General features: G+C 45.8%; 1 protein-coding gene and 1 pseudogene across 3 annotated transcripts; both read left to right on the plus strand.

Annotated features, from left to right (window-relative positions):
• Positions 1–855: 855 nt before the first annotated feature.
• Positions 856–24153, plus strand: LOC103715783 (uncharacterized; annotated as a pseudogene). Its single transcript, XR_016398989.1, has 6 exons — positions 856–2989; positions 3098–3443; positions 3523–3922; positions 5876–7087; positions 19222–22704; positions 22886–24153. The product of XR_016398989.1 is annotated as an uncharacterized LOC103715783 (transcript).
• LOC149768419 (putative disease resistance protein At3g14460) lies at positions 7223–11198 on the plus strand. Of its 2 annotated transcripts, XM_089929231.1 has the most exons (3): positions 7223–9891; positions 10000–10075; positions 10244–11198. In XM_089929231.1, the coding sequence occupies exon 1, from the start codon at positions 8340–8342 to the stop codon at positions 9819–9821; it is 1482 nt and encodes a 493-aa protein (XP_089785357.1). In that variant the 5' UTR covers positions 7223–8339; the 3' UTR covers positions 9822–9891; positions 10000–10075; positions 10244–11198. The 2 variants fall into 2 exon arrangements, with proteins under 2 accessions (XP_089785357.1, XP_089785356.1); XM_089929230.1 differs by having other exon boundaries at positions 10000–11198.
• Positions 24154–27315: the final 3162 nt, after the last annotated feature.

Consider the following 27315-nt stretch of genomic DNA (forward strand, 5'->3'; position numbering starts at 1 on the left):
CGACTCAACTGAATGGGGTAATAAGGATGGTGATAGGCGCCAAATCTCCCTAGCTCTGGGACACTGCAGAAGAACATGATCAATCGTCTGCTCAGTCTCCGTACACTCCTCACAACACTGAGTGATCCTCATACCTCGCTGTACTAGCAAGCTCCTGGTCGGTAGGCAGCCCCATGCCACCTTCTAGATGAAGAGCGCCACACGCAGGTGAATCTACATCCTCTAAATCCATTCTTCCTCTATCTGTCGGGCTGGCTCTCGGCTCAAGAACGTGTGAATATCCCTGGCTCGCACCTGCGATCGCCCTGACGGCATCCAGACTAGTCTATCCGGCCCCTCCCGGGCAGGGACATGTAGGGCCAGGATCATCTCTGCTAACTGCTCCCCAAAAGTCTCTATGATCAACTCCACCCTCCAGGATCGCCCCCGGGCTCCATCAGATCTCTGACCCTGAGGCCAGCTAACCTCGACGTATCCGCCATAACCAGTAATCTACTGATAGGCTGCTCCGTCACCCAGCAATCCTCCAACACATCAATGGACCGACCATCACGAATGGCCCATCTAATCGCGGGAAACACCAACCCTGCTCTAGCACAAATCTCCCTCCAGACTGGTGAATGACGACGTCCAGCACGGGCCCTAGGCACTAGGACGCCATACTTGGCCCTCATAAGTGAGGACCACATGCCACTAGGCTCCAACACAACTCTAGCAGATGCCGTGCCGCTAGGACCTCCCGTCTCGCCACCAAGGACTACACCCCCAAACCACCATATCTCGTTGGCTGACATACAACCTCCCATGCCATAAGAGGGATGCCTCCCCTACCTTCGTTCCTCCCCCAAATAAAGATCCTGTAGATCTGCTCAATTTTCCTCATTGTCGCTATTGGGATAAGAGAGTTAGACCGTAGATAGACAGGGATCGAAGAAAGAACTGACCATACCAGAGTAATCCTGCCCATCATGGAGAGTGAATGTATCTGCCAGCCCTCCAGCCTGTGTCTGATACTGATCTCGAGGGAAGAGCAATCGCTGCTGCGTAGACGCTGACCGGAGAGCAGCACTCCGAAATACCTCAACGTGTCCTCCTGCTCTCCCACTCCCAGAATCTCCAATATGGAGGTCTTCACAGCCAGTTTAGTCTTCGGGCTGAAAATAATTGCTGACTTAGATAAGTTGACCCGTTGACCAGACATTGAACAATAGTCTCGAAGAATCCTCCAAATAATCCATGCAGCCTGCCTAGTCGCCCGGGCTAACAAGAGACAATCATCGGCGAAGAGCAAATGAGAAATCGGTGTGGCCTCCGACACCGGCCTATAGACCTCTAGCTCCTGGGAGATCACTGCATGCCGAAGGGCCCGGAAAAGTGCATCTGCGCATATAATAAACAGTAATGAAGAGAGGGGGCAGCCCTGACGCAATCCACTAGAAGACACAAAATACCGTAATGGCATTCCATTTACCAGGATAGCGAAGGAGGGGGCTCTGATACATCCCATAACCCATCTGATCCATACCTCAGGAAAGCCAAACCCCTGCAAAGACTGCTGCACAAAATCATATCTCATCCTATCATAGGCCCTCTCCATGTCAAGCTTGATCCCCATCAAACTCCTCCTACTCGAGATCCTACCAAGATCAAAGATAAACTCCTGGGCAATAAGGACATTATCTGTAATACTCCGCCCTCCCACAAAAGCCCCCTGCTCCGGGCTGATCAGTCTCAATAGAATATCCCTCAATCTCAAGGCTAGTAACTCCGCCGTCACCTTGTACAGGGTAGTGCACAGACTAATCGGGCGAAAGTGACCAAGCTTAGAAGCATCCTGTCGCTTCGTTATCAGGGTGACTAGGGTCCTCTGCCAATCTGTAGACATCACGGCTGTGCTGAAATACTGCTGTATGGCAGCCGTCACACTCTATCCCACAATCATCCAGTACCTCCGAAAGAATAACGATGGAAAAACGTCCGGACCCGGCGCCTTGTCCCCCTCAAGGGACCACATCACCTCCTGAACCTCCCTCTCCGATACCGGCCTAATCAGTGCTGCTGTATCCTCCTCCGCCACCCGTATCAGTGGTGGCACAATACCCTCTGAAGTCTCGGTGCCCGTCTTCTCAGACCATCTGGCCCTGAAAAAGCCCTCCAACACCCTCTGAATCATATCTGGGTCCTCCACTAGCTGCCCATCCTCATCTCTGATCGCCCTGATCCTGTTCCGATGCCTCTTGATCACTGCCGCCTGATTATTGCAGTTTAGGCTCTTAGATCATGCATTGAGGTCATGAAAGCTTGTATTCGGTTGTTCGTCCTCTGCATTTTTGGCACCGGTTTGCATGACCAAGCTGTCTTCAATGGTCCATCAGCTTCAAACCCGACCCACTTCCTACACTAAAATCCAAAATGAAAGAAAATAAAAAAATACATTTGAAATTAAATAAGCGATGGACCATGGTAAGCCCACTATCACTGCTATTACACCAAACCAAAACTAAGCTAGGGCATCTTTGGAGTAAAGTAATGAAAATAGCTCTTCCATATCGCATATCGTGTTTCGGACGAATGGAATGGTATTAACAGTCATTAAATAGCTGTCTTTGTGGAGAGTGCATGAAGTACACTACCATTTCCGACTCTCCATCCTCCCATCATCTTGTACTTGGAGAAACAAAGGATGGCCATGATCGCAGATGCCTTCGTCTCCAACTTGTGTAACACGCTATTAACCTATGGAAAGGAAGAGGCTGCCAAGATCTTGGGTGTGCCTGAGGAAATCAAGAAGTTCCATAGGAGGCTGAAGAGGATGCATGCCGCTCTCGCTGATGCAGAGAATAGACGCTTCGACGATGAGGCCATCAACCTTTGGCTGAACGAGCTGCGAGATCTCATGTATGATGCAGACGACATCATTGATGAATGCCGAATCGAGGGGGAGAAGCTTCTCAACTCAAACTCATCCTCATCTCATTATGCTGAGTCGGTACGTTGTTGCTACCCTCCCATTGCTTGCTTGCACAAAGTTGGATTCCGTCATGAGATTGGCAATAGAATTAGAGATCTCAACCTTAGGCTTGATGAACTTGCCTAGGACAAAGCTGACCTCCATCTTACACCTGCTCCCCATGATGACCGTTGTAAGAGTAGAATAAGCCGCAAGACATCTCCTGTACTTGTTGAACCTGATCTTGTGGGAGAGAAAATTGAGGATGATACAAGGAGGTTGGTGGACCTGTTGACCAAAGAATATAAGAAAAAAATTCCAGTCTTTGCTATTGTCGGCATGGGTGGGATAGGCAAAACTACCCTTGCTCAGAAAATTTACAATGACGAGAAGCTTCGGGACAACTTCAACCAATTGCCACGAATTTGGTTGTGCGTGTCCCAAGATTTCTCGGAGTCTGATTTACTGAGATCCATCATACATCAAGTTGGAGGTGATCCTGCAGGCCAAGGAGAAGGAAGTGCTTGAACCCATGCTTAGCGAATTACTTAGGAACAAAAAATTCTTTGTAGTCTTGGATGATGTTTGGGATGCACAAGTATGGGATAAGCTATTGAGAAATCCCTTGCAGAGTGGTTTGGCAGACAGTAGAATTTTGATAACAACTAGAAATATAAACATTGCTCAACAGATGGGTGCCATATACACTCATATGGTGGATAAGTTGTCTCGAGAGGGTGGTTGGCCATTAATTTGCAAGATGGTGTTTGAGGAAGGCGAGGAAGGAGATATGCATGAGTTAAGTGATATAGGAATGAAAATTGTAGAGAAATGTGACGGCCTTCCCCTTGCTCTTAGGACTACTGGGGGGCTTCTTCGAACCAAGGTAAAAAGGCCATTGGAATGGGAAAAGGTCCTTTCTAGCTCAGCATGGTCTTTTACTAGGCTTCCGTATGGGGAGATGGGTTCTTTGTACTTAAGCTATCAGCATTTACAACCTCCTCTCGAGCAGTGCTAGCTTCACTTGCCTTTCATTATTTCCCGAGGACATCCTAATTGTTAAAAATCGGTTTGTCAGAAGTTGTATTGCAGAGGGCTTTGTAACATCCGAAGACAATACACCCTTGGAAGATGTGGCGAAAGGATATTGCGATCTCTAGCTCACCATATAGCAGGGGATGAGTGCTTCGTTGGAGATGCACGAGCATTTGAAAATAAGATCACGTCCTCCTCCTCATCATCATTGATAAAATTACGTCGTTTATCAATTGTAGATAAAAAATTAGAAACCATACCAGACTTTATAATGGAGCAGACATCCTTGAGGACCCTGTCACTCTTCCATACCCCACTTATTCGGGATCTTCCAAGAGATCTTTTCAGAAAGCTAAGGAGTTTAAGGTAGGGGCGGCAATCGGGTCGGGTCAGGCATAAACAGGTCGGGTCAGATACCAATCGGGTCAAAAAATTATAAACCTGAACCCGACCTGTTTATTAAACAGGTCAGGAATTACAACCTGAATCCGACCTGTTTAATAAACAGGTCACCTGATCGACCCGTTTAAGACCCGTTTAAGAAAAAAAAAAGAAAAAAAAGATGGGGGCCGGCGGGATGGGAGGGGAAGAGACTCGAGAGAGAGAGAGAGAGAGAGAGAGAGAGAGAGAGAGGAGAAACCGAGAGAGAGAGAGAGAGAGGCAGTAGGGTAAAGGAAAAAAAAAAAATAACTGCTCATCTTCTTCCCCGATCGGCCTCCCTCGCCACGGCTGCGCCCGAGCCGCCACCCCGCACCGCCCGCGGCGTCCCCGCTGCGCCCGAGCTGCCACCCCGCACCGCCCGCGACATCCCCGCTGCGCCCGAGCCGCCACCCCGCACCGCCCGTGGCGTCCCCGCTGCGCCCGAGCCGCCACCCCGCACCGCCCGCGGCGTCGCCGCTGCGCCCGAGCCGCCACCCCGCACCGCCCGCGGCGTCCCCGCTGCGCCCGAGCCGCCACCCCGCACCGCCCGCGGCATCGCCGCTGCGCCCGAGCCGCCACCCCGCACCGCCCGCGGCGTCGCCGCTGCGCCCGAGCCGCCACCCCGCACCGCCCGCGGCGTCGCCGCTGCGCCCGAGCCGCCACCCCGCACCGCCCGCGGCGTCCGCCTTGCCGCGTCTCCGACGACCTCGACGCCGTTGGATCTGGAATAAGGCTTCTTCGGAGCCGTCGATTTGGAGGAGGAAAAAGGGTGGAGGAGAGGGAGGAGGAGGAGGAGGAGGAGAAGGGCGAGAACCATCGATTTGGAGGAGGAGGAAGGGTGGAGGAGATGGAGGAGGAGGAGAAGGGCGAGAACTGTCGATTTGGAAGAGGAGGAGAAAGGATGGAGGAGAAGGAAGAGGAGAGAATAGCCATGGGGAGGTGGACTTGAGGTTCGGAGGAGAGGAGACTCGGGGAGGGGCTGAGGGAATAGAGCTCGGCGGCGCCATTTCAATGTTTCACAAACCCTAAATCCTAATTCTAAAATCGGGCTGAATTGGGCTGAGTGAATCGGGCCTAGACAGTGAAATTGGGCTATGGAGTGAAATCGGGCCTAGGCGGAGAGTTGGGCCGGCTCTGGACTTTATCTTGTGGGCTATAACTCTCATCTATCAGCCCAATAGTTAAACGGGTTAAACGGATTAAACGGGTCAGACATCTAAAACTCGTATCCGACCCAATTAATAAACAGGTTAAACGGGTCAACCTGTTTACGACCCGAACCTGTTTAGGCCAAACCCAAACCTGTTTATGGCGGGTCGAACACGGGTCGGGTTGGCGGGTCGGGTCCTATTTTGCCACCCCTAGTTTAAGGGTCCTCAACTTACGTGAAACAGCCATTAACAATCTACCAACTTCCTTGGGAGATCTTGTGCACCTTAGAACTCTTGATATCTCTAATACTTCAATAAGAGAGATACCAGAGAGCATAGAGAAACTTAGAAATCTCCAATTCCTGCTCCTTGAGAATTGTGAATATTTGCACAACCTCCCTAATGGTGTCGTGGGGTTAATCAATCTAAGGGTTTTGGATGTCGAGAATGTACCACTTGATGGTCTGCCTGTAGGAATAGGGAGACTGGAACAACTACATTCACTTTGGGGATTTGTAGCGAATGGTAGCGAGGGCTGCATATTTGGAGTAGGAGAAGATGACAGGGAGCAGGAGCACAAGGGACATCAACACAGGAGGTTCTGCACCTTGAAGGAGTTGAAATCCCTCTCCCAGCTCCGGTATTTGATTATACAAAACTTGGAGAGGGTATCGAACCGGGATGAAGCAAGAGCTGAAACACTTAAAGCCAAGCCCCATCTTCTCTACCTAGATATGCATTGGGCACTAGCGAACAACACTTCTGAAGTGCAGCAGCCTCGTGTAAATGATTATGAGGAGGAAGATATCAGGAGAATAAGGGAGGTAGTATTCGAGGAGCTCTGCCCACCACCATGCATTGAAATTCTTAGAATCAATGACTACTTTGGCCGTGAGTTTCCCAACTGGTTGATGACACCCTCCTCCTCGTCGTTCCGCAACCTGCGAAGGCTAGAACTGAAGAATTGTGCTCTATACCAGCAACTTCCACCCTTGGGAATGCTTCCACAACTAGATTACGTCTGGATCAATGGTGCTTCTGCAGTCCTGAGAATCGGGCCCGAATTCTTGGTGCTGGCGGGTGGTAGAGCTGGTGGCCAAAAAACAGACTCTTGCTTCTCCTCCTACTTCCCCAAACTAGAGCAACTTGGATTTAAAAACATGCCTAATTGGGAAGAATGGTGGTGGCAGTCGGAGGAGGATAATCGGACAACATCGTTGCTACCTTCTCTCAAGTCATTGGGAATTGATCGATGCCCGAAGTTGAGGTCTCTACCGGAGAGCCTCCTCTGTCATGCCACCGCACTGAAGGAACTATATATTGCTGGTGCCCACAGCCTGAGAGAAATACAGAACCTCCCCTCTCTTACAGAATTGATCTTGATTAGCAACTCAAATTTGGAGAGAGTGTCGAACCTTCCGGCACTAAAATTTCTGAGGATTCATCACTGTGAGAAGTTGAAGGTTGTGGAGGGTGTTGATGCCGTGGAGCACATACTGCTCCATAATCGAGAAGGGTCTCTCCCGGACTGGTTAGTAGGTGCTGGTGAAGTGCTTGGAGTAAGGCTGCAAATGGATCGGGTTGACCGTGATCCGACCCAACCCATTTTGGAGGACCCATGGGGCCGGGTTGGGACCTAAAATTGGACTCATTCCATTTTCTGGGTCGGGTCTGGGTTTACTAAATTCAGACCCGACCCGACCCGGCCGATTTGAAATTTGGATAATTTGGGGTTTTCAATCCTACGACCCGACCCGACCTAACCTGCATCTACAAAATTATTTGGGCTCGCCGGCCGCAGCCCGTAAGGTTGCAAACAAGTTCAATAGCCATGGATGGATTGACTCGAATCGAATCCGATCCGAACCCGAGCCGGACCTGAATTTTTTGGGTTGGGTCCGAGTTATACATGAATCCGACCCTACCTGAATGACCTATTAGGTCAAAAATTATAGCGATGGACGCGACCTACCCCAATCCGATTTTCTATTGGGTTGGGTCTAGGTCAAAAATTAGGATCTGAACAAGAAACCGAGTTAAGTCGAGGTCACTCATGACCCGACCCGACCTAACCCACTTGCATCCCGAGCTTGGAGTGCTCTCTTTTCCTCTTCTCCAATCTCATGGCCACCTCCCCTCAATTCCTTCTTATCATGTAAATCCAACTGGTATGCCTTGGCCCCTCAAAAGAAAAAGGTCTTCATATTTGTATCTCATCAATATTTGTTGAAGATTACAACACTCAAAGAATCATTGGACCCCTGGGTGTCATTTGTAGATCCCCCGCACCACGGAACTTGCCTTTTTGCATTTGCCATGGCCGAGCATGCATCATAACTCTGCAAATTCTGCATGTTGGAGAAATAGTACCGATTGTGGATGGACAAGATGGCGTGCCATCTGGCCTCTTTTATAGAATTCAAATGTGTAAGCAGAGTGGGTGAAGATGGAATTCATTAGTGCACTATATCCTACAACTCCGACATTACATATGAAAGAGTGAAATTAGTGATATGCCCTTGGAAGATGTGGCGGAAGGATATTGGAAGGAGTTGGTGCAAAGGAACCTCCTACAGCCAGATCCTTTTTTCTTCTAGACAAAGTGTTTGTACGATGCATGATCTCCTGCGATCTCTAGCTCAGTATATAGCAGGGGATGAGTGCTTCGTCGGAGATGCACGAGCATTTGAAAACAAGATCACGTCCTCCTCCTACTCATCATCATCATCGATAAAATTACGCCAATTGTAGATGGAAAATTAGAAACCATACCGGACTTTATAATGGAACAGACATCCTTGAGGAACCTATCATTCTTCCATACCCCACTTATTCGTGGTCTTCCAGAAGATCTCTTCAAAAAGCTAAGGAGTTTAAGGGTCCTGAACTTAAGTGAAACTGCCATTGCCAATCTCCCAACTTCCTTGGGAGATCTTGTGCACCTTAGACGTCTTGATCTCAGTGCAACTCTAATAAGAGAGATACCAGAGAGCAGAGGGAATCTTAGATATCTCCAATTCCTTGTCCTCGAAGGTTGTAAATATTTGCATCGCCTCCCTAGTGGTGTCGTGTGCTTAATCAATCTAAGGGGTCTATACGTCCGGGATGTACCACTTGATGGTTTGCCTGTGGGAATAGGGAGACTGAAACAACTAAATATACTAACGGGATTTGTGGGGAGTGGTGGCAGGGAGCAGGAGCACATGAGACATCAACACGAGAGGTTCTGCACCTTGGAGGAGTTGAAATCTCTCTTCCAACTCCGGTGTTTGACAATACAACACTTGGAGAGGGTATCAAACAGGGCTGAAGCAAGAGCCGCCACACTCGAAGACAAGTCCCATCTCACAGTTCTATATCTGCAATGCACAGTACCGAGCAGCTCTTCTGATGTGCAGCAGCCTCGTGCAAATGATTACGAGGAGGAAGATATCAAGAGAATAGGGGAGGTCTTTGAGGAGCTCTGCCCACCGCCATGCATTGAACTGCTTGAAATCAATGGCTACTTCGGCCGTGAGTTTCCCGGCTGGATGATGACACCCTCCTCGTCATCGCTCCGCAACCTGCGAAGGCTGAGTCTGATGAATTGTGCTCTATGCCAGCAACTTCCATCCTTAGGAGTGCTGCCACAACTAGATTCCCTCTGGATTGTGAGTGCTTCTGGAGTCACGAGCATCGGACCTGAATTCTTGTTGCTGGCAAATGGCAGTTCTGGAAGAATAACTTACTCTTGCTTCTCCTCCTACTTTGCCAAACTAGAGGATCTTATATTTATAGACATGCCTAATTGGGAAGAATGGTGGTGGCGGTGGGAGGAGGAGGACAACCAGACAACATCGTTGCTACCTTCTCTCAAGTTATTGAGGATTTATATCTGTCCGAAGTTGAGGTCTCTTCCGAAGAGCCTCCTCTGTCATGCCAGTGCCTTGAAGAAGTTACATATTGATGGTGCCCACAGCCTAATAGAAATACAAAATATCTCCTCTCTTATAGAGTTGATCTTGGCCCACAACTCAAGTTTGGAGAGAGTGTCCAACTTTCCTGTACTCAAACACTTGGACGTTGAGGATTGTAAGGAATTGAAGGTTGTGGAGGGTGTGGATGCCGTGGAGCACATACAGCTCAATGATCGAGAAGTAGAGTCTCTCCCAGAGTGGTTGGCGAGTGCTGGTGAAGAACAATCGCGCTTCCCTTCCCTCCACAAGTTGACTCTCAAAAATAAAATCTGTCGCCGAGAGCTGCCCGATTGGCCTCTGATCCGATGATACAACACCAATCTCACGTTGAAGCAATTAGCAAGTATGGGCCAACGACAATCAATTGTACAAGAAAAAGGTCAAAAATGGTTTTCACCACTGTGTTTCCTTTCAGTCCTCTTTCTGTAGTTGTGAATGGAAGATAACTGGCAAAAAGGCCCATCCATTTATTCTTCATATTTTGCAGCTGCTACAGCAAGCCAGGGATGGATGTTATACAACTCGGCAACTGTTTGATATTCTGCATCATTCTCGTCCTTTCAGTTACATATCCTGACCTGATTGCTCATTTTTTTCTAATACCTAATCCTCTTCGCATGTCTATCTGACAACAGTTTTTTTCTTCTTTTCTTTTTTTTTCTTGGCCACCTTCTTTTATTGAATACATGGAATCCTTGTGCATATTGCATGATCTTTAGCTTTTTGTGCAGGACTTCGACCCAGGGACTCCAGCAAGAAAGAAAAAAAGTCTGTCAGGCCCCAGATGATATGCATAGAAATTCCTTACATTGCATTAGTAGCTTTCCTTCTAGCAGTCTTGTTACAAGCAACTACCCATCTATGGTGCTAATCCCGGAAACCACCGGTTGCTAACATTGCATTAATGGACAATTATGAGTTGAGATTTCTCGATGGCACTACTTAGTAAAATCAAGATTTTAATCTTGTGCAGAGAAAGGATCGACGACCGCAAGATGATGGTGTTTCCAACTTCATTCTTTCACCTGCTTAGACAATGGTGTTCTCAACTTTCATTATTGTAACAGCAAAATTCCCCCAATTCCTTCAAGTATTGCAAAGACTTTTCTAAAGCAAATTAGTACTCGAAAACATGAGATCATGCTTGTCTATGTAACAAAAATGTGATAGAGAAAACATGCATGTTGTATGTCTATGATCTATTGAAAAAGTTCTTTTGATGCATCTATCAATGTGACCATATGAAAACCGTTAGACCCAATAATTGGGCTGTAATTCATTTGATGATGATGTTATTTTTATGATGGATTCTGTGCCTAGCGGTACCAAATTCGGCGGATTAGGCTAAGTTGAATGTAGTCTCGAGCTTACTCTAAGTACTATAATCCATGCTTAATCCAGCCCATACCCAATTTGACATTTTGTGACCCAAAATAATCCCCCGCTGGATCGGTTCCAGGAGCACTCGGAATCAACGATGACCAGAGATCATGGACTCGGAATCAACGTCAAAACAATTAATTAGTGGGGAATAGATCATGGACTCGGAATCAACGATGACCAGCAAAAGAGAGGATGGGCCTTGTTTGGGAGTTGGGAGAAGACTTTGGAGGAAGGAAGTAGGCAAAGGGAGTCTGAGTGACGCACATCTGTACTCTCTAAAGTTGGCGGAGATTACGATGGCGATGTAACCCCTCCTTTTTTTTTCTTTTTTTTTAAAAAAAAGGGGAAGGAGGGAGGAATGGACATGTCCATCCTGCGTAGCAGCCCCCACTGGCCCCCAACCCGCCAGAAGAATATTCGATGCGGGCAGAAATGACCATGTGTTGGGCATCCCGGCCGGTTTTACTCATATCCTTTCCATCCGTGAGCCCGGCTCGGTTATCCCTATGGGCTCCGGCACGAACCCACCGTATGAGTACGTCACACCTGGCACCACCGAAGCTACCAGTAGATCAATAAGCCCTTCTAAACACGTGTTCGAGCAGGGAGCATCTAGTCTCCACAATTTAATCGACGCCCGCGCATTTTGAACTCGAAACCACGTGATTAGAAGTGAGGTCCAGTTCCACTGAGCTCCCACCTTAGTGGCAGCTTTTTTTTTTTTTATCACTGTCCTCCTCGAGCTATGGGGAAGTGCTCCATCTGCTTTCTGCACCTTATTCTCTCATGTCCTCTTGTTCTTTTTTGAACGGTCCCTTTCTTCATAGTTAGCAAGATTCCAAGAAATGTTTGGAGCTATTAAAATAATAAACTATGGGGAAAGAGACAACACTATGTCTAACGTCAATCACGCCAACATCCATCTAGCCTTGATCCCATCAGCAATGCGTTAAGGTGGTGGCCCGCTTGACCCTGCTATCTTTCTCCTTTTCCTTTTCCAATGATTAACTTGTGGGTCACTTTGCCAAGTCCTCTGCTTGTGTCTGTCCACTTTGCGAGTGGAAATTTTAGATGCACCAAACTGTCCGGCACCCATTCTTGCACCCCCGAATTGGAACATGCTAGATCGGCTGGATGATTACGATCGAGGTTGTATCACCCATTGCGATGATCTCAAAGCACTCTGAGCTCCATCATTTATCCACCTGTATGAATCTCAAAGCGACCATTTGGTGATCCGTAGGTGAATTCACCTTCTTTTGATGCCAAAGATGCCACTTTTATCCAAACGATTAGGTAGTGAAATATAGTCCAGGTGGCTTTCATGCAGGACGTGACCTGTTACCCAAAAGACTCCTGTTAACTCCACTTGCGTTTTCTAAATTATTTGCTTGATTGCTCACCAGATGCGGAGAGTCAATCGACCTTAGGTTTATAACAATTAGTCTGCGCCATGATCTATTCACCACCCGAAAATAGAGAGCGATAAATCGGCAATAGAGATCTTCAAAGCTTCTAAATATGGCGACGACAGCCACAACAAAAATGAAAGAGATGCTGGCAGAAGATTAGATGAGCGGTTGCTCTAATACCGTGTTAAAATATTTGCAAAAGAAGAGAAAAACAAGAGAAAAAAGAAAGAGAAAAATGATTTTATTTATTTATTCCATCATATTCGAATCATCTCGGGGGTTATATGTATTCATGTACATACTTCATAAAAAAAATAATATAGGCTGATATAAGATCACGCTAATAAAGAAAAATAATACTGACTGTTGTGGTTGAAATCTGGCCTGAGGGTAACCACACCGGAGGAGTCGAAGGAGCCGCCGATTGAGACGGAGAAAGGGTGTCACCTCCTGCACGCTGGCGTACCTGCACGAAGCCTCATCGGTGATTTCTGTGAGGGCCCTCCGATGCTTAAGTTAGAGTGGATCTTATTTGGTCCAAAAGTATCCAGGCGTTATCTGATGCGGGCTATTTATAACCTCTAGAGAAGTGCCCAGGTGGCAGAGGTTTGACCCATCCTCATCATGGGAGGAGATGGTCTTGGCCAGGTGACATGCAGCCATAGCTTGCTTGAGGCGCATAGTGTAGTCCGTTCTTGTGAACGACATAGCGTTCGTAGATGTGGTAGGGTATGGCCCTTGACAGCAAGCATGGCCCCTGGTCGACATGTCGTGGAGTGGCCAGCAAGCAAAGCATGGCACGGTGAGGTTGTAATATACGACCACGTGTGCGGGCGTAGGGGTGCACATGGGTGCGCGCGTGGATGCGGCCGTGGACGAGGTCGGGCTCGCTTGGAGGCCGTAGCATATACTCGGCTCTTAGTCGATTCTGCAGGGCGTCCCGGGCTTAAGCCCGGGATGTCGTCTCTTGCAAACGGTCGACGGAGCCTCTTCGGCTCTTAGTCGACTCTGCAGGGCATCCCGAGCTCAGACCCGAGACGTCATTATGTCATTAGAGAAGGTTACTGCAGGTCATGGCAGTAACTTGATTTGTGGGAAGGGGCCAAGGTCAGCTCGGCCTTCGGCGAGGTCCGAGGTCTGGCCTGCTTGACACTGAAGTCTGCTTGGCTGGGATGGGGTGGTCCCATGCTTGGGTAGGACGATCCATTTTGCCCTCCATCACTGGCCGATCCAAGATCACTCTAATAAAAAAAAATAATACTCATTGATACAAGATAAAAAAAAAATAATATAGCTGATACTGATTGTTACGTAACTCTAAATTAAGCTAACATGTTATGTGCATAGATCATGACTATACATTTGGCATGCATGACCAAGCTGCATCAACGCCTTCCAAGGTCCACTTAGCTTCAAAACCAACCCACTTCCTGCACAAAAATCAAAAATGAAAGAAAATTAAAAAATATATATTTGATAGAAAATAAGTGGGAAACCATGATTATCCCACTACAAGTGCTACTCCACCAAACCGAAATTAATTAAAAAAATGATAAATTACAGCTTCCACACGAAGGAGAGCATCTTTCATGTCGCATGTCGTGTGCAGAAAGCATGAATAACGTGGTCTTCTACCACCACGAAAGTCCCCTTGGCCTCACTGTGATATTTCATCTTCTTTTCCGACCCATCTTGGTGACATGATATTTTGTCCTCCGGACATGATGGGAGCTCGTGGGAGCCAGCAGACGCTTCTCTCGCATATTTTACTGTGACTTATATTTAATTTTTGATATCTATTTTTTATTAAAAATTATATAAATATTTATTATATTTTTAATAAAAAAGATTTTATCTTATTCTATCTCATAATTTAAAAATATTTTTATAAAAAAATTGTTCTAATTATTGGAGGATAGAAATTAAACTTTTCTATATTTTATATATTTTTTATAAAATTTAAACTCTTTTTTTAAAAAATTATTTTTTATTTTGCTAAAACCTTTAATAATATATATATATATAGCCTATATATATATATATAGCCTATCTTCTTTCAAAGTTCGAAGAGCTAAATGTGCGACCCCACATGATAACACAAACAAAATTGTTAGGCTATAGAAGTTAAATTTTTAATAATTTTTTCTAAGACTGCAAATGGGTCAGGTCGATCCGTGACCCGACCCACATAGATCCGATCCGATCCGAATTTTAGGACTCGCGGGTCTGGATCGAATTCTAAAATTGGATCCGAATTATTTTCTGAATCGGATCTGGGTTTACCAAACGGATCCGATCCGATCCGAATGAACCCGTAGAGAGAGAGAGGGGGAGTCTTTTCTTTTTTTTGTGTGTGTATGGGCCATGGTGCTATTGGAAGAAAAGCCCTAAGAAAAATAGGGTTCAAGCGTGGAAGGACAGCAACAAGCATAGGTTCGCAGAATCCAAAAGAACCTCGGCCCGTCAGGATTCTCTCTCGATCTATTACATTGTTGATACCTCTGGTGTCTCGGTAGCTGGCTGTTTTTTTTCTTTCTGTTTTTTGGTTTTTGTTTCTTTTAACTTCGGAAGGGAGAAAGTGAGGGAACGCTGAACTGAATATGGGTCATGTGCCAATTTTCTGCAATGGAATATTTTTTTGTCCTCGTGAGAGGGGAGCCGGGAGACACCAAGTTCCGTCCAATCAGTCATATAGATAAAAAATAGTGTGATATGAAATTCGGCTTATTGACCGACTTAGTTAGTAAGTCATTGGTCATCCGTTCTGGAGGTCAATTGCAAGTCTTTCTTGTCATGGATCACCCAGCACCTCATAATTATGATATGACCAAATTAGATTTGTCCAAATTTTTTTCCAAAAGCAAAAAAAAAAAAAAATTTACCCGGATCTGTATCCGACTCAACTCAGATTCGACCAGATTCGATTCGAATTCGATCCGATCTTCAACTAGGCCGGATCTGAATCCAAAATTAGGATCCAAACAAAAAATTAAATCAGGTCTGAATCATCCAGAATCTGATCCGATTCGACCTATTTATAACTTATTTTTTTTTTCATGTTGAGCCTATCGGGAGAACGAGTCACAACTGCTGTATCCACGAGCACGTTGTGGGATTTTCATATTGTGGGATTTTCATATTTTTTTAATATATTTTTTGGATACAGTATTCTTGTTTCGACCGCTGCACGCGAATCAGTGCCGAAAGGAACAAAGTGTATTCCATAGATGATGCTATTGCACCAGCTGAAAAATAATAAACAAAAGGACGGCAATTAATGATAACTCCACAAAATCAATCATTCTTATCCTATTGATAATGATATTATACCAAACTAAGACTTTACCTAAAGTAGCCGGCAGGTGCAGTGAAAATAAACAGCCATGCCTACCTCATTGATGGCGCTCTTACATCAAAGGACATGGGTTGGGTCCAACGGTCATGCATGGAACCATTTTCATGGCCCTATGCAGTTTAGGCATGTTATTTTTTTATTTTTTTTTTTTTTTTTGATGAAAACAGCATTTCATATAGCTCTAACTTAAGTACATCCAGCCATATCAAAAGAAAGCAAAGAGTAAAAGGTGGGAGGAATACATCCTACAGATGTCCATATGATCTTCCCGGAGTGCCGGGCAACAAATGAAGCAATCCAGTCTGCTATACTGTTCGCCTCCCGAAAAACATGTGAAGCCTGGAAATCGCTCGGCTCCTGAGCCAATCGCTGAATCTCACGAATGAGGGGATGACCATCACCATATCTGTCCACTCCCCGAATCCAATCGATCACCACAGAGGAATCTCCCTTAAGACATATATGCTCAGCACGGAGTACCCGCCTCGCATAGGATATACACTCCCAGGTTGCCTGCAACTCTGCCCCAACTGCGGTAAGTCCCGGCGTACGGCGCCCACCAGCTGCTATCAGTCTACCCAGATGGTCTCTGATGACAAAGCCAACTCCTCCTGACACCCCGTCCACCGATATACTACCATCAAAATTCACTTTGAGATGACCAAAGGGTGGGGGTACCCAAGAAACTAGGGCGAACCTGGACGCTGTGACAGCGGAAAGAGTACCCCAGGTGTCCCTGGCCATCTCAGAAGAGAAACTAATGGCAGCTGTAGCAACCTCCCTCGCATAAAGCATGGCTCTGTCCACCACCCTCCGCGGGGGTAACCGCCTGCCCTCAAAGAGGCCAGCATTCCTGTCCAACCAAATAGAATAAGCCAAATATATCCAGCAAATGCCGGCCTCAACAGTACTAGGCCTTCTCATGGAAACCCTCAGCCAGTGAATCAAATCCTGTGTCGACTCGACTGAATGGGGTAATAAGTATGGTGATAGGCGCCAAATCTCCCTAGCTCTGGGACACTGCAGAAGAACATGATCAATCGTCTCCTCAGTCTCCGTACACTCCTCACAACACTGAGTGATCCTCATACCTCGCTGTACTAGCAAGCTCCTGGTCGGTAGGCAGCCCCATGCCACCTTCCAGATGAAGAGCGCCACACGCAGGTGAATCTATATCCTCTAAATCCATCCTTCCTCTATCTGCCAGGCTGGCTCTCGGCTCAAGAACGTGTGAATATCCCTGGCTCGCACCTGCGATCGCCCTGACGGCATCCAGACTAGTCTATCCGGCCCCTCCCGGGCAGGGACATGTAGGGCCAGGATCATTTCTGCCAACTGCTCCCCAAAAGTCTCTCTGATCAACTCCACCCTCCAAGATCGCCCCCGGGCTCCATCAAATCTCTGACCCTGAGGCCAGCTAACCTCGACGTATCCACCATAACCGGTAATCTACTGATAGGCTGCTCCGTCACCCAGCAATCCTCCAACACATCAATGGACCGACCATCACCAATGGCCCATCTAATCGCGGGAAACACCAACCCTGCTCTAGCACAAATCTCCCTCCAGACTGGTGAATGACGACGTCCAGCACGGGCCCCAGACACTAGGACGCCATACTTGGCCCTCATCTGTGAGGACCACATGCCACTAGGCTCCAACACAACTCTAGCGGATGCCGTGCCGCTAGGACCTCCCGTCTCGCCACCAAGGACTACACCCCCAAACTACCATATCTCGTTGGCTGACATACAACCTCCCATGCCATAAGAGGGATGCCTCCCCTACCTTCGTTCCTCCCCCAAATAAAGATCCCGTAGATCTGCTCAATTTTCCTCACTGTCGCTACTGGGATAAGAGAGTTAGACAGTAGATAGACAAGGATCGAGGAAAGAACTGACCGTACCAGAGTAATCCTGCCCATCATGGAGAGTGAATGTATCTGCCAGCCCTCCAGCCTGTGTCTGATACTGATCTCGAGGGAAGAGCAATCGCTGCTGCGTAGACGCTGACCGGAGAGCGGCACTCCCAAATACCTCAACGTGTCCTCCTGCTCTCCCACTCCCAGAATCTCCAATATGGAGGTCTTCACAGCCAGTTTAGTCTTCGGGCTGAAAATAATTGCTGACTTAGATAAGTTGACCCGTTGACTTGACATTGAACAATAGTCTCGAAGAATCCTCCAAATAATCCATGCAGCCTGCCTAGTCGCTCGGGCTAACAAGAGACAATCATCGGCGAAGAGCAAATGAGAAATCGGTGTGGCCTCCGACACCGGCCTATAAACCTCTAGCTCCTGGGAGATCACTGCATGCCGAAGGGCCCGGGAAAGTGCATCTGCGCATATAATAAACAGTAATGAAGAGAGGGGGCAGCCCTGACGCAATCCACTAGAAGACACAAAATACCGTAATGGCATTCCATTTACCAGGATAGCGAAGGAGGGGGCTCTGATACATCCCATAACCCATCTGATCCATACCTCAGGAAAGCCAAACCCCTGCAAAGACTGGTGCACAAAATCATATCTCATCCTATCATAGGCCCTCTCCATGTCAAGCTTGATCCCCATCAAACTCCTCCTACTCGAGACCCTACCAAGATCAAAGATAAACTCCTGGGCAATAAGGACATTATCTGTAATACTCCGCCCTCCCACAAAAGCCCCCTGCTCCGGGCTGATCAATCTCAATAGAATATCCCTCAATCTCAAAGCTAGTAACTCCGCTATCACCTTGTACAGGGTAGTACACAGACTAATCGGGCGAAAGTGACCAGGCTCAGAAGCATCCTGTCGCTTCGGTATCAGGGTGACTAGGGTCCTCTGCCAATCTGTAGACATCACGGCTGTGCTGAAATACTGCTGTATGGCAGCCGTCACACTCTGTCCCACAATCATCCAGTACCTCCGAAAGAATAACGATGGAAAGCCGTCCGGACCCGGCGCCTTGTCCCCCTCAAGGGACCACATCACCTCCTGAATCTCCCTCTCCGATACCGGCCTAATCAGTGCTGATGTATCCTCCTCCGCCACCCATATCAGTGGTGGCACAATACCCTCTGAAGTCTCGGTGCCCGTCTTCTCAGACCATTTGACCCTGAAAAAGCCCTCCAACACCCTCCGAATCATATCTGGGTCCTCCACTAGCTGCCCATCCTCATCTCTGATCGCCCTGATCCTGTTCCGATGCCTCTTGATCACTGCCGCCTGATTATTGCAGTTTAGGCTCTTAGATCATGCATTGAGGTCATGAAAGCTTGTATTCGGTTGTTCGTCCTCTGCATTTTTGGCACCGGTTGTCCATCAGCTTCAAACTCGACCCACTTCCTACACTAAAATCCAAAATGAAAGAAAATAAAAAAAATACATTTGAAATTAAATAAGCGATGGACCATGCTAAGCCCACTATCACTGCTATTACACCAAACCAAAACTAAGCTAGGGCATCTTTGGAGTAAAGTAATGAAAATAGCTCTTCCATATCGCATATCGTGTTTCGGACGAATGGAATGGTATTAACAGTCATTAAATAGCTGTCTTTGTGGAGAGTGCATGAAGTACACTACCATTTCCGACTCTCCATCCTCCCATCATCTTGTACTTGGAGAAACAAAGGATGGCCATGATCGCAGATGCCTTCGTCTCCAACTTGTGTAACACGCTATTAACCTATGGAAAGGAAGAGGCTGCCAAGATCTTGGGTGTGCCTGAGGAAATCAAGAAGTTCCATAGGAGGCTGAAGAGGATGCATGCCGTTCTCGCTGATGCAGAGAATAGACGCTTCGACGATGAGGCCATTAACCTTTGGCTGAACGAGCTGCGAGATCTCATGTATGATGCAGACGACATCATTGATGAATGCCGAATCGAGGGGGAGAAGCTTCTCAACTCAAACTCATCCTCATCTCATTATGCTGAGTCGGTACGTTGTTGCTACCCTCCCATTGCTTGCTTGCACAAAGTTGGATTCCGTCACGAGATTGGCAATAGAATTAGAGATCTCAACCTTAGGCTTGATGAACTTGCCATGGACAAAGCTGACCTCCATCTTACACCTGCTCCCCATGATGACCGTTGTAAGAGTAGAATAAGCCGCAAGACATCTCCTGTACTTGTTGAACCTGATCTTGTGGGAGAGAAAATTGAGGATGATACAAGGAGGTTGGTGGACCTGTTGACCAAAGAATATAAGAAAAAAATTCCAGTCTTTGCTATTGTCGGCATGGGTGGGATAGGCAAAACTACCCTTGCTCAGAAAATTTACAATGACGAGAAGCTTCGGGACAACTTCAACCAAATGCCACGAATTTGGCTGTGCGTGTCCCAAGAATTCTCGGAGTCCGATTTACTGAGATCCATCATACATCAAGTTGGAGGTGATCCTGGACAGGCCAAGGAGAAGGAAGTGCTTGAACCCATGCTTAGCGAATTACTTAGGAACAAAAAATTCTTTGTAGTCATGGATGATGTTTGGGATGCACAAGTATGGGATAAGCTATTGAGAAATCCCTTGCAGAGTGGTTTGGCAGACAGTAGAATTTTGATAACAACTAGAAATATAAACATTGCTCAACAGATGGGTGCCATATACACTCATATGGTGGATAAGTTGTCTCGAGAGGATGGTTGGTCATTAATTTGCAAGATGCATGGTGTTTGAGGAAGGCGAGGAAGGAGATATGCACGAGTTAAGTGATATAGGAATGAAAATTGTAGAGAAATGTGACGGCCTTCCCCTTGCTCTTAGGACTACCGGGGGGCTTCTTCGAACCAAGGTAAAAAGGCCATTGGAATGGGAAAAGGTCCTTTCTAGCTCAGCATGGTCTTTTACTAAGCTTCCATATGGGGAGATGGGTGCTTTGTGCTTAAGCTATCAGCATTTACAACCTCCTCTCAAGCAGTGCTTCACTTGCCTTTCATTATTTCCCGAGGACATCCTAATTGTTAAAAATCGGTTTGTCAGAAGTTGTATTGCAGAGGGCTTTGTAACATCCGAAGACAATACACCCTTGGAAGATGTGGCGGAAGGATATTGGGAGGAGTTGATGCAAAGGAACCTCCTACAGCCAGATCCTATATATTATGAACAATTCGTTTGTAGGATGCATGACCTCCTGCGATCTCTAGCTCACCATATAGCAGGGGATGAGTGCTTCGTTGGAGATGCACGAGCATTTGAAAATAAGATCACGTCCTCCTCCTCATCATCATTGATAAAATTACGTCGTTTATCAATTGTAGATAAAAAATTAGAAACCATACCAGACTTTATAATGGAGCAGACATCCTTGAGGACCCTGTCACTCTTCCATACCCCACTTATTCGGGATCTTCCAATATATCTTTTCAGAAAGCTAAGGAGTTTAAGGGTCCTCAACTTACGTGAAACAGCCATTAACAATCTACCAACTTCCTTGGGAGATCTTGTGCACCTTAGAACTCTTGATATCTCTAATACTTCAATAAGAGAGATACCAGAGAGCATAGAGAATCTTAGAAATCTCCAATTCCTGCTCCTTGAGAATTGTGAATATTTGCACAACCTCCCTAATGGTGTCGTGGGGTTGATCAATCTAAGGGTTTTGGATGTCGAGAATGTACCACTTGATGGTCTGCTTGTAGGAATAGGGAGACTGGAACAACTACATTCACTTTGGGGATTTGTAGCGAATGGTAGCGAGGGCTGCATATTTGGAGTAGGAGAAGATGACAGGGAGCAGGAGCACAAGGGACATCAACACAGGAGGTTCTGCACCTTGGAGGAGTTGAAATCCCTCTCCCAGCTCCGGTATTTGATTATACAAAACTTGGAGAGGGTATCGAACAGGGATGAAGCAAGAGCTGCAACACTTAAAGCCAAGCCCCATCTTCTCTACCTAGATATGCATTGGGCACTAGCGAACAACACTTCTGAAGTGCAGCAGCCTCGTGCAAATGATTACGAGGAGGAAGATATCAGGAGAATAGGGGAGGTATTCGAGGAGCTCTGCCCACCACCATGCATTGAAATTCTTAGAATCAATGACTACTTTGGCCGTGAGTTTCCCAACTGGTTGATGACACCCTCCTCCTCGTCGTTCCGCAACCTGCGAAGGCTAGAACTGAAGAATTGTGCTCTATACCAGCAACTTCCACCCTTGGGAATGCTTCCACAACTAGATTACGTCTGGATCAATGGTGCTTCTGCAGTCCTGAGAATCGGGCCCGAATTCTTGGTGCTGGCGGGTGGTAGAGCTGGTGGACAAAAAACAGACTCTTGCTTCTCCTCCTACTTCCCCAAACTAGAGCAACTTGGATTTAAAAACATGCCTAATTGGGAAGAATGGTGGTGGCAGTCGGAGGAGGACAACCGGACAACATTGTTGCTACCTTCTCTCAAGTCATTGGGAATTGATCGATGCCCGAAGTTGAGGTCTCTACCGGAGAGCCTCCTCTGTCATGCCACCGCCCTGAAGAAACTATGCATTGCTGGTGCCCACAGCCTGAGAGAAATACAAAACCTCCCCTCTCTTACAGAATTGATCTTGATTAGCAACTCAAATTTGGAGAGAGTGTCGAACCTTCCGGCACTAAAATTTCTGAGGATTCATCATTGTGAGAAGTTGAAGGTTGTGGAGGGTGTTGATGCCGTGGAGCACATACTGCTCCATAATCGAGAAGGGTCTCTCCCGGACTGGTTAGTAGGTGCTGGTGAAGAGCAATCGTGCTTCCCTTCTCTCCACAAGTTGACTCTCAAAAACAGAATCTGTCGTCGAGGGCTACCCGATTGGCCTCTGATCCGATGACACAACAACCATCTCATGTTGAAACAATCAACAAATATGGGCCAACGACAATCGACTATACAAGAAAAAGGTCAGAAATGGTTTCCACCTCTATGTAACCTTTCATTCGTCTTTCTGTAGCTATGAATGGAAGATAATTGGCAAATAGGCCCATCAATTTATTCTTCATATTTTGCAGCTGCTTTAGCAAGCTGGGGATGGATGGTATACTACTCGGCAACTGTTTGATATTCTGCATCATTCTCGTCCTTTCTAGGTACATATTATGACCTAATCGCTCCTTTTTTTTTTCTGATACCTAATCCTCTTTGCATGTCTTTTCAAGAGACGATATCTGACACCAGTTCGTTTCTTCTTTTCTTTTCTTGCCTGCCTTCTTTTATTGAATACATGGAATCCTTGTGTGTATATTGCATGATCTATAGCTTTTTGTGCAGGACTTCAACCCAGGGACTCTAGCAAGAAAGAAAAAAAAATCTGTCAGGCCCCAGATGACATGTATAGCAATTCCTTACATTAACTGGCTACCGTATGATTGCTCATCTTAGTTTCACTTTGAATACCGTATGATAAGCAAAGATCTATCAAGTTGTTTGTCTTTACACCCACCCTTATGCTTTTGTATGATTTATCAGGCCCGACAGATAAACTGAAGTCCTTGTTGAGATTATGAGTTGAGATTTTAATCACGTGCAGAGAAAGGATCGTTGACCGCAAGATGATGGTGCTCCCAATTTTATTCTTTCACCTGCTTGGACAACGGTGTTCTCAAATTTAATTATTGTAACAGCAAAATTCTCCCAATTCCTTCAAGCATTCCACAAGATTTTTCAAAAGCAAATTAGCACTCGAAAACATGAGATCATGCTTGTCTATGTAACAAAATTGTGATAGAGAAAACATGTTGTATGTCTATGTTCTATTGAAAAAGTTCTTTTGATACATCTATCAATATGACCATATGCAAACTGTTAGACCCGGTAATTGGGCTGTTATTCATTTGATGATGATGCTATTTTTATGATGGATTCTGTGCCCAGTGATACCAAAATTGGCGGGTTAGGCCAAGTTAAATGTAGTCTCGAGCTTACTCCAAGTTACTATAATCCATGCTTAATCCAGCCCATACCCAATTCGACATTTTCTGGCCCAAAATAATCCCCAGCTGGATTGGTTCCAGGAGGACCCTTGTGACTGCAAGATAACAACATCCATCCTACATCATTTCAAAAAATTAGGGCTCTCAAGCCCATTCAAACCACCCATCCTACATGCATCTATTATCATCTTTGTTTCATGTCTCTTCTTTTGCATCAATTTTGTGCTATGGCAGGCGTGATTCAACATATCGGTCCATTTCTCCTATTTTAAATGTTTTTGCCGCAGCAGGTGCGATACTTGGTTCTTTATGTACGAGCCCAATAGATTGTTTCATTTTTTCTGTTCTAGTGGTAGTTAGACTAGCTAACATAGCGTTCCCACAATCAAACTTTTTTTTATGCTACTAGAATGTATTATTTTTATTTCAGTAAACTAGAAAGCTAAGACTAATGTGAGAACTTGGAAGGGAGATGGAACCAACAGCTTAGGAGTCCATCCTCGTGATGACCGCTATGAGAGTGGAATAAGCCGCAAGACATCTCCTGTTGTTGAACCTGATCTTGTGGGAGAGAAAATTGAGGATGATGCAAGGAGGCTGGCGGACTACTTGATAAACGAGCACAAGAAAAAAAAAATCCCTATTTCATATATTTCTGGCATGGGTGGGATCTTCCTCAGAAGATTTATAATAATGGGAAAATTGTGGATGGAAAATTGGAAATAGTGCCGGACTCATTGGTGGAAGAGAGATCCTTGAGGAACCTCTCATTCTTCCGTACCCCACTTATACACGATCTTCCAGAAGATCTCCTCAAAAAGCTGAGGAGTTTAAGGGTCCTAAATTTACGTGAAATAACCATTAACAATCTACCAACTTTCTTGGGAGGTCTTGTGCACCTAAGACGTCTTGATCTCCATGAGACTCCAATAAGAGAGATACCAGAGAGTATAGGGAATCTTAGAAATCTCCAATTTTTGATACTCAAGAATTGTAAATATTTGCACAGCCTCCCTAGCGGTGTCCTTGGGTTAATCAGTCCAAGGGTTCTAGATGTCAATGATGCACCAATTGATGTTATGCCAATAGGAATAGGGAGACTGCAACAACTAAGTACACTAATGGGATTTGTGGTGAATGCTAGCGAGGGCTGCAGATCTGGAGTAGGATGGTGCACCTTGGAAGAGTTGAAATGCCTCGCCCCCTCTGCTATCTTAGCATATACAAGTTGGAGAGCATATCAAACAGGGCCGAAGCAAAAGCTGCTGCACTTCAAGCCAAGCCCCATCTCACAGTTCTTTTTCTGCATTGCACTCTACCGAGTAGCTCTTCTAATGTGCAGCAGCCTCATTTAAATAATTATGAGGAAGATGTTGAAGAAAGATTTAGCTTGTAGTTTTTTGGGTGAAACTCTCCTTAATTTAAAAGGTGATTGTATTTGACTATAAATAGGAAACGTTACAACAATAGAATGGTAAGAAAAATAATTACAAAGATTTTAATAGCTCAATTGGAACACTGGTTAGATTTCTTCTTTGTTTCCAACAACTCTGCATCTTCTTTATTGGTTTCCAATGACTCTATATCTTATTGGTTTCCAATAACTCTGCATCTTCCATAGCATTTGACAGATTGGTGGTTTTCTTTCTTAGAGGGAATTGCATGATTGATGGTTTGTTTCCAACAACTCTGCATCTTTCTTATTAGTTTCCAACTGCTCTATATCTCCTTTATTGGTTTCCAATAACTCTGTATCTTCAACAGTATTTGACAGATTGGTGGTTTCCTTTCTTCGAGGAAATTGCACGATTGATGGCAATTGCATGAATGATGGTTTCCTAACATCCCCCCTCAAATGAAGCTGTGAGATGAGGCTTAATTTGCGGCGATTGAACTCATGATGGCCGATCCAATGGTTTTGTAAAAATGTCTGTTGTTTGGAGTTTGGATGGAACATGGTTGTGCGGAGTAGACCTTGTTGGACTTTTTTTCCGAAGGAAATGGAAATCAATTTCTATATGCTTGCTATGGGCATGAAAAATAGGATTGGCTAGCATATAAATAGCACTTTGATTGTCAGTTGGGAGGAGAGGAGGGCGTTGTGGAGGAATGCCAAGATCACGTAAAATATAGGCTAACCAAAGTAATTGTCGCCCAAGGAGACAACCCAAGAAGGGAGGGTGAATTGGGTTTTAATTAAATCTTGACCAATTAAAAGTATAATGAGTAATTAACTAAATCTAATGCAAGCAGAATAGTTAGATTACTAGATGCAGTGAGTGAAGTGAGAGAAAGAGACAATTAACCAATACAAACACAGTAAAGTTTATAGTGGTTCGGAGCCAACTCTTGCTCCTACGTCCACTCCCCAAGCCGTACTTGGGAGTTCACTATAATCCCTAGGATTACAGCCGGTTGTTTTACAAGCTCACAACCTAACTTGTTGTTTTCACGAGATCACAACGAACTCGGTCGGTTTTCATAGGCTCACCGACTAGAACTAACCGATTGTTTTTCCGGGTTCACAATCAAACCCAGTTGGTTTTTCCCGGTTCACCAACTACAACTTTACACCGTTGGTTTTATATTTGGCTCACCAACAAACCTTACAACCCTTGATTCAATCCCCTGATTGAATCAAGTAAAAAAAATAGAGTTTGAGATTTCACAGAGAAAGCTTCTAAACAAGCAGATGTGAAAATAATAAATGCAAAGTAAAGTTAGAAGTCCTCAAATAGATTTCAGATGGGGGAGTAGGGGCTTCTCGATTTCTGAGTCTCCTCTGAAAGAGCTGAAGATTTGAGGATAGTAGGAGAGCCTTGAATGCGAAGGAAGTACTCCTCGGATTGTCTTGAATGCACTTCTTCCTTCTTTTGCTTGTGTTTACTTTTGGGAAGCTCTAGATAGGTGGAAATGCCTTTTTACTTGAATGGAATAGCTCTCTTAATGTCTGCTACTGTTCACTATGGCTATTTAAGATGTTCCTTTCGAAAACTAGCCGTTAGAAACAGATTTGGAGCCGTTCTGTCCCGTCTGCACATCCTGACAATGTATCTGTTGGGATCGGAGTCGCCTCGTGCGATCTAGAGTGGACTCGGCTGTTACTGTAGTCGACTCGCCCTTTATAGGAGACGACTCGCCCACTGTTCAGGATTTGAATTAAAGTGCTTGTCCCGTCCTGGAGTCGACTCGAACCAAACTGGAGTCGACTCGTCAACATATGGAGATGACTCGGGCACTTAGGAGTCGGCTCGTTCTTAGGATTCCAGAAATCCATCTTTCTGTTTTTCTTTCTCGAGTCGACTCGGATTTTTTTGGAGTCGACTCGGCTGTCTTGAGAGGCGACTCGAGATATTCAGGAGACGTCTCGTTCTCAGAGGCCGAAAAACTGATTCTCTGTCTTTTGAACTGAACTGCCTCGGAGTCGACTCGGACCTTGTTGGGGTCGACTCGGCTGACTTGGGAGTCGACTCTGGAGCACTTGGAGTCGACTCGTTCATAGGGTCTCCGAAGATGGTTCTCTGCCTTTTAGACTGGCTTTCCTCTGAGAGTCGACTCAGACATAATTGGGAGTCGACTCTCCAAACATCGGAGTCGACTCGTAACCTTCTGGAGTCGAGTCGGTAACAGGGTCTAAAAACCATCATTCTGTCTTTCTGTCTGTTACCCTTTGGAGTCGACTGATAAGTGCTAAATAATGCATAAACTAATATCTTATTCATAGCACTTATCATTATTATAATCCGCATATTTTGTAAATTTAACTAA

This window comes from Phoenix dactylifera, chromosome 2, assembly GCF_051530095.1.
Source record: "Phoenix dactylifera cultivar Ajwa chromosome 2, Ajwa_hap1_PhDact_Kaust_v1.1, whole genome shotgun sequence".
In the NCBI taxonomy this organism is placed as follows: Eukaryota; Viridiplantae; Streptophyta; class Magnoliopsida; order Arecales; family Arecaceae; genus Phoenix; species Phoenix dactylifera.

Excerpts from the sequence above, each read along its gene's own strand:
- LOC149768419 (XM_089929230.1), top strand. The coding sequence starts at position 8,340 with ATGGAACAGACATCCTTGAGGAACCTATCATTCTTCCATACCCCACTT.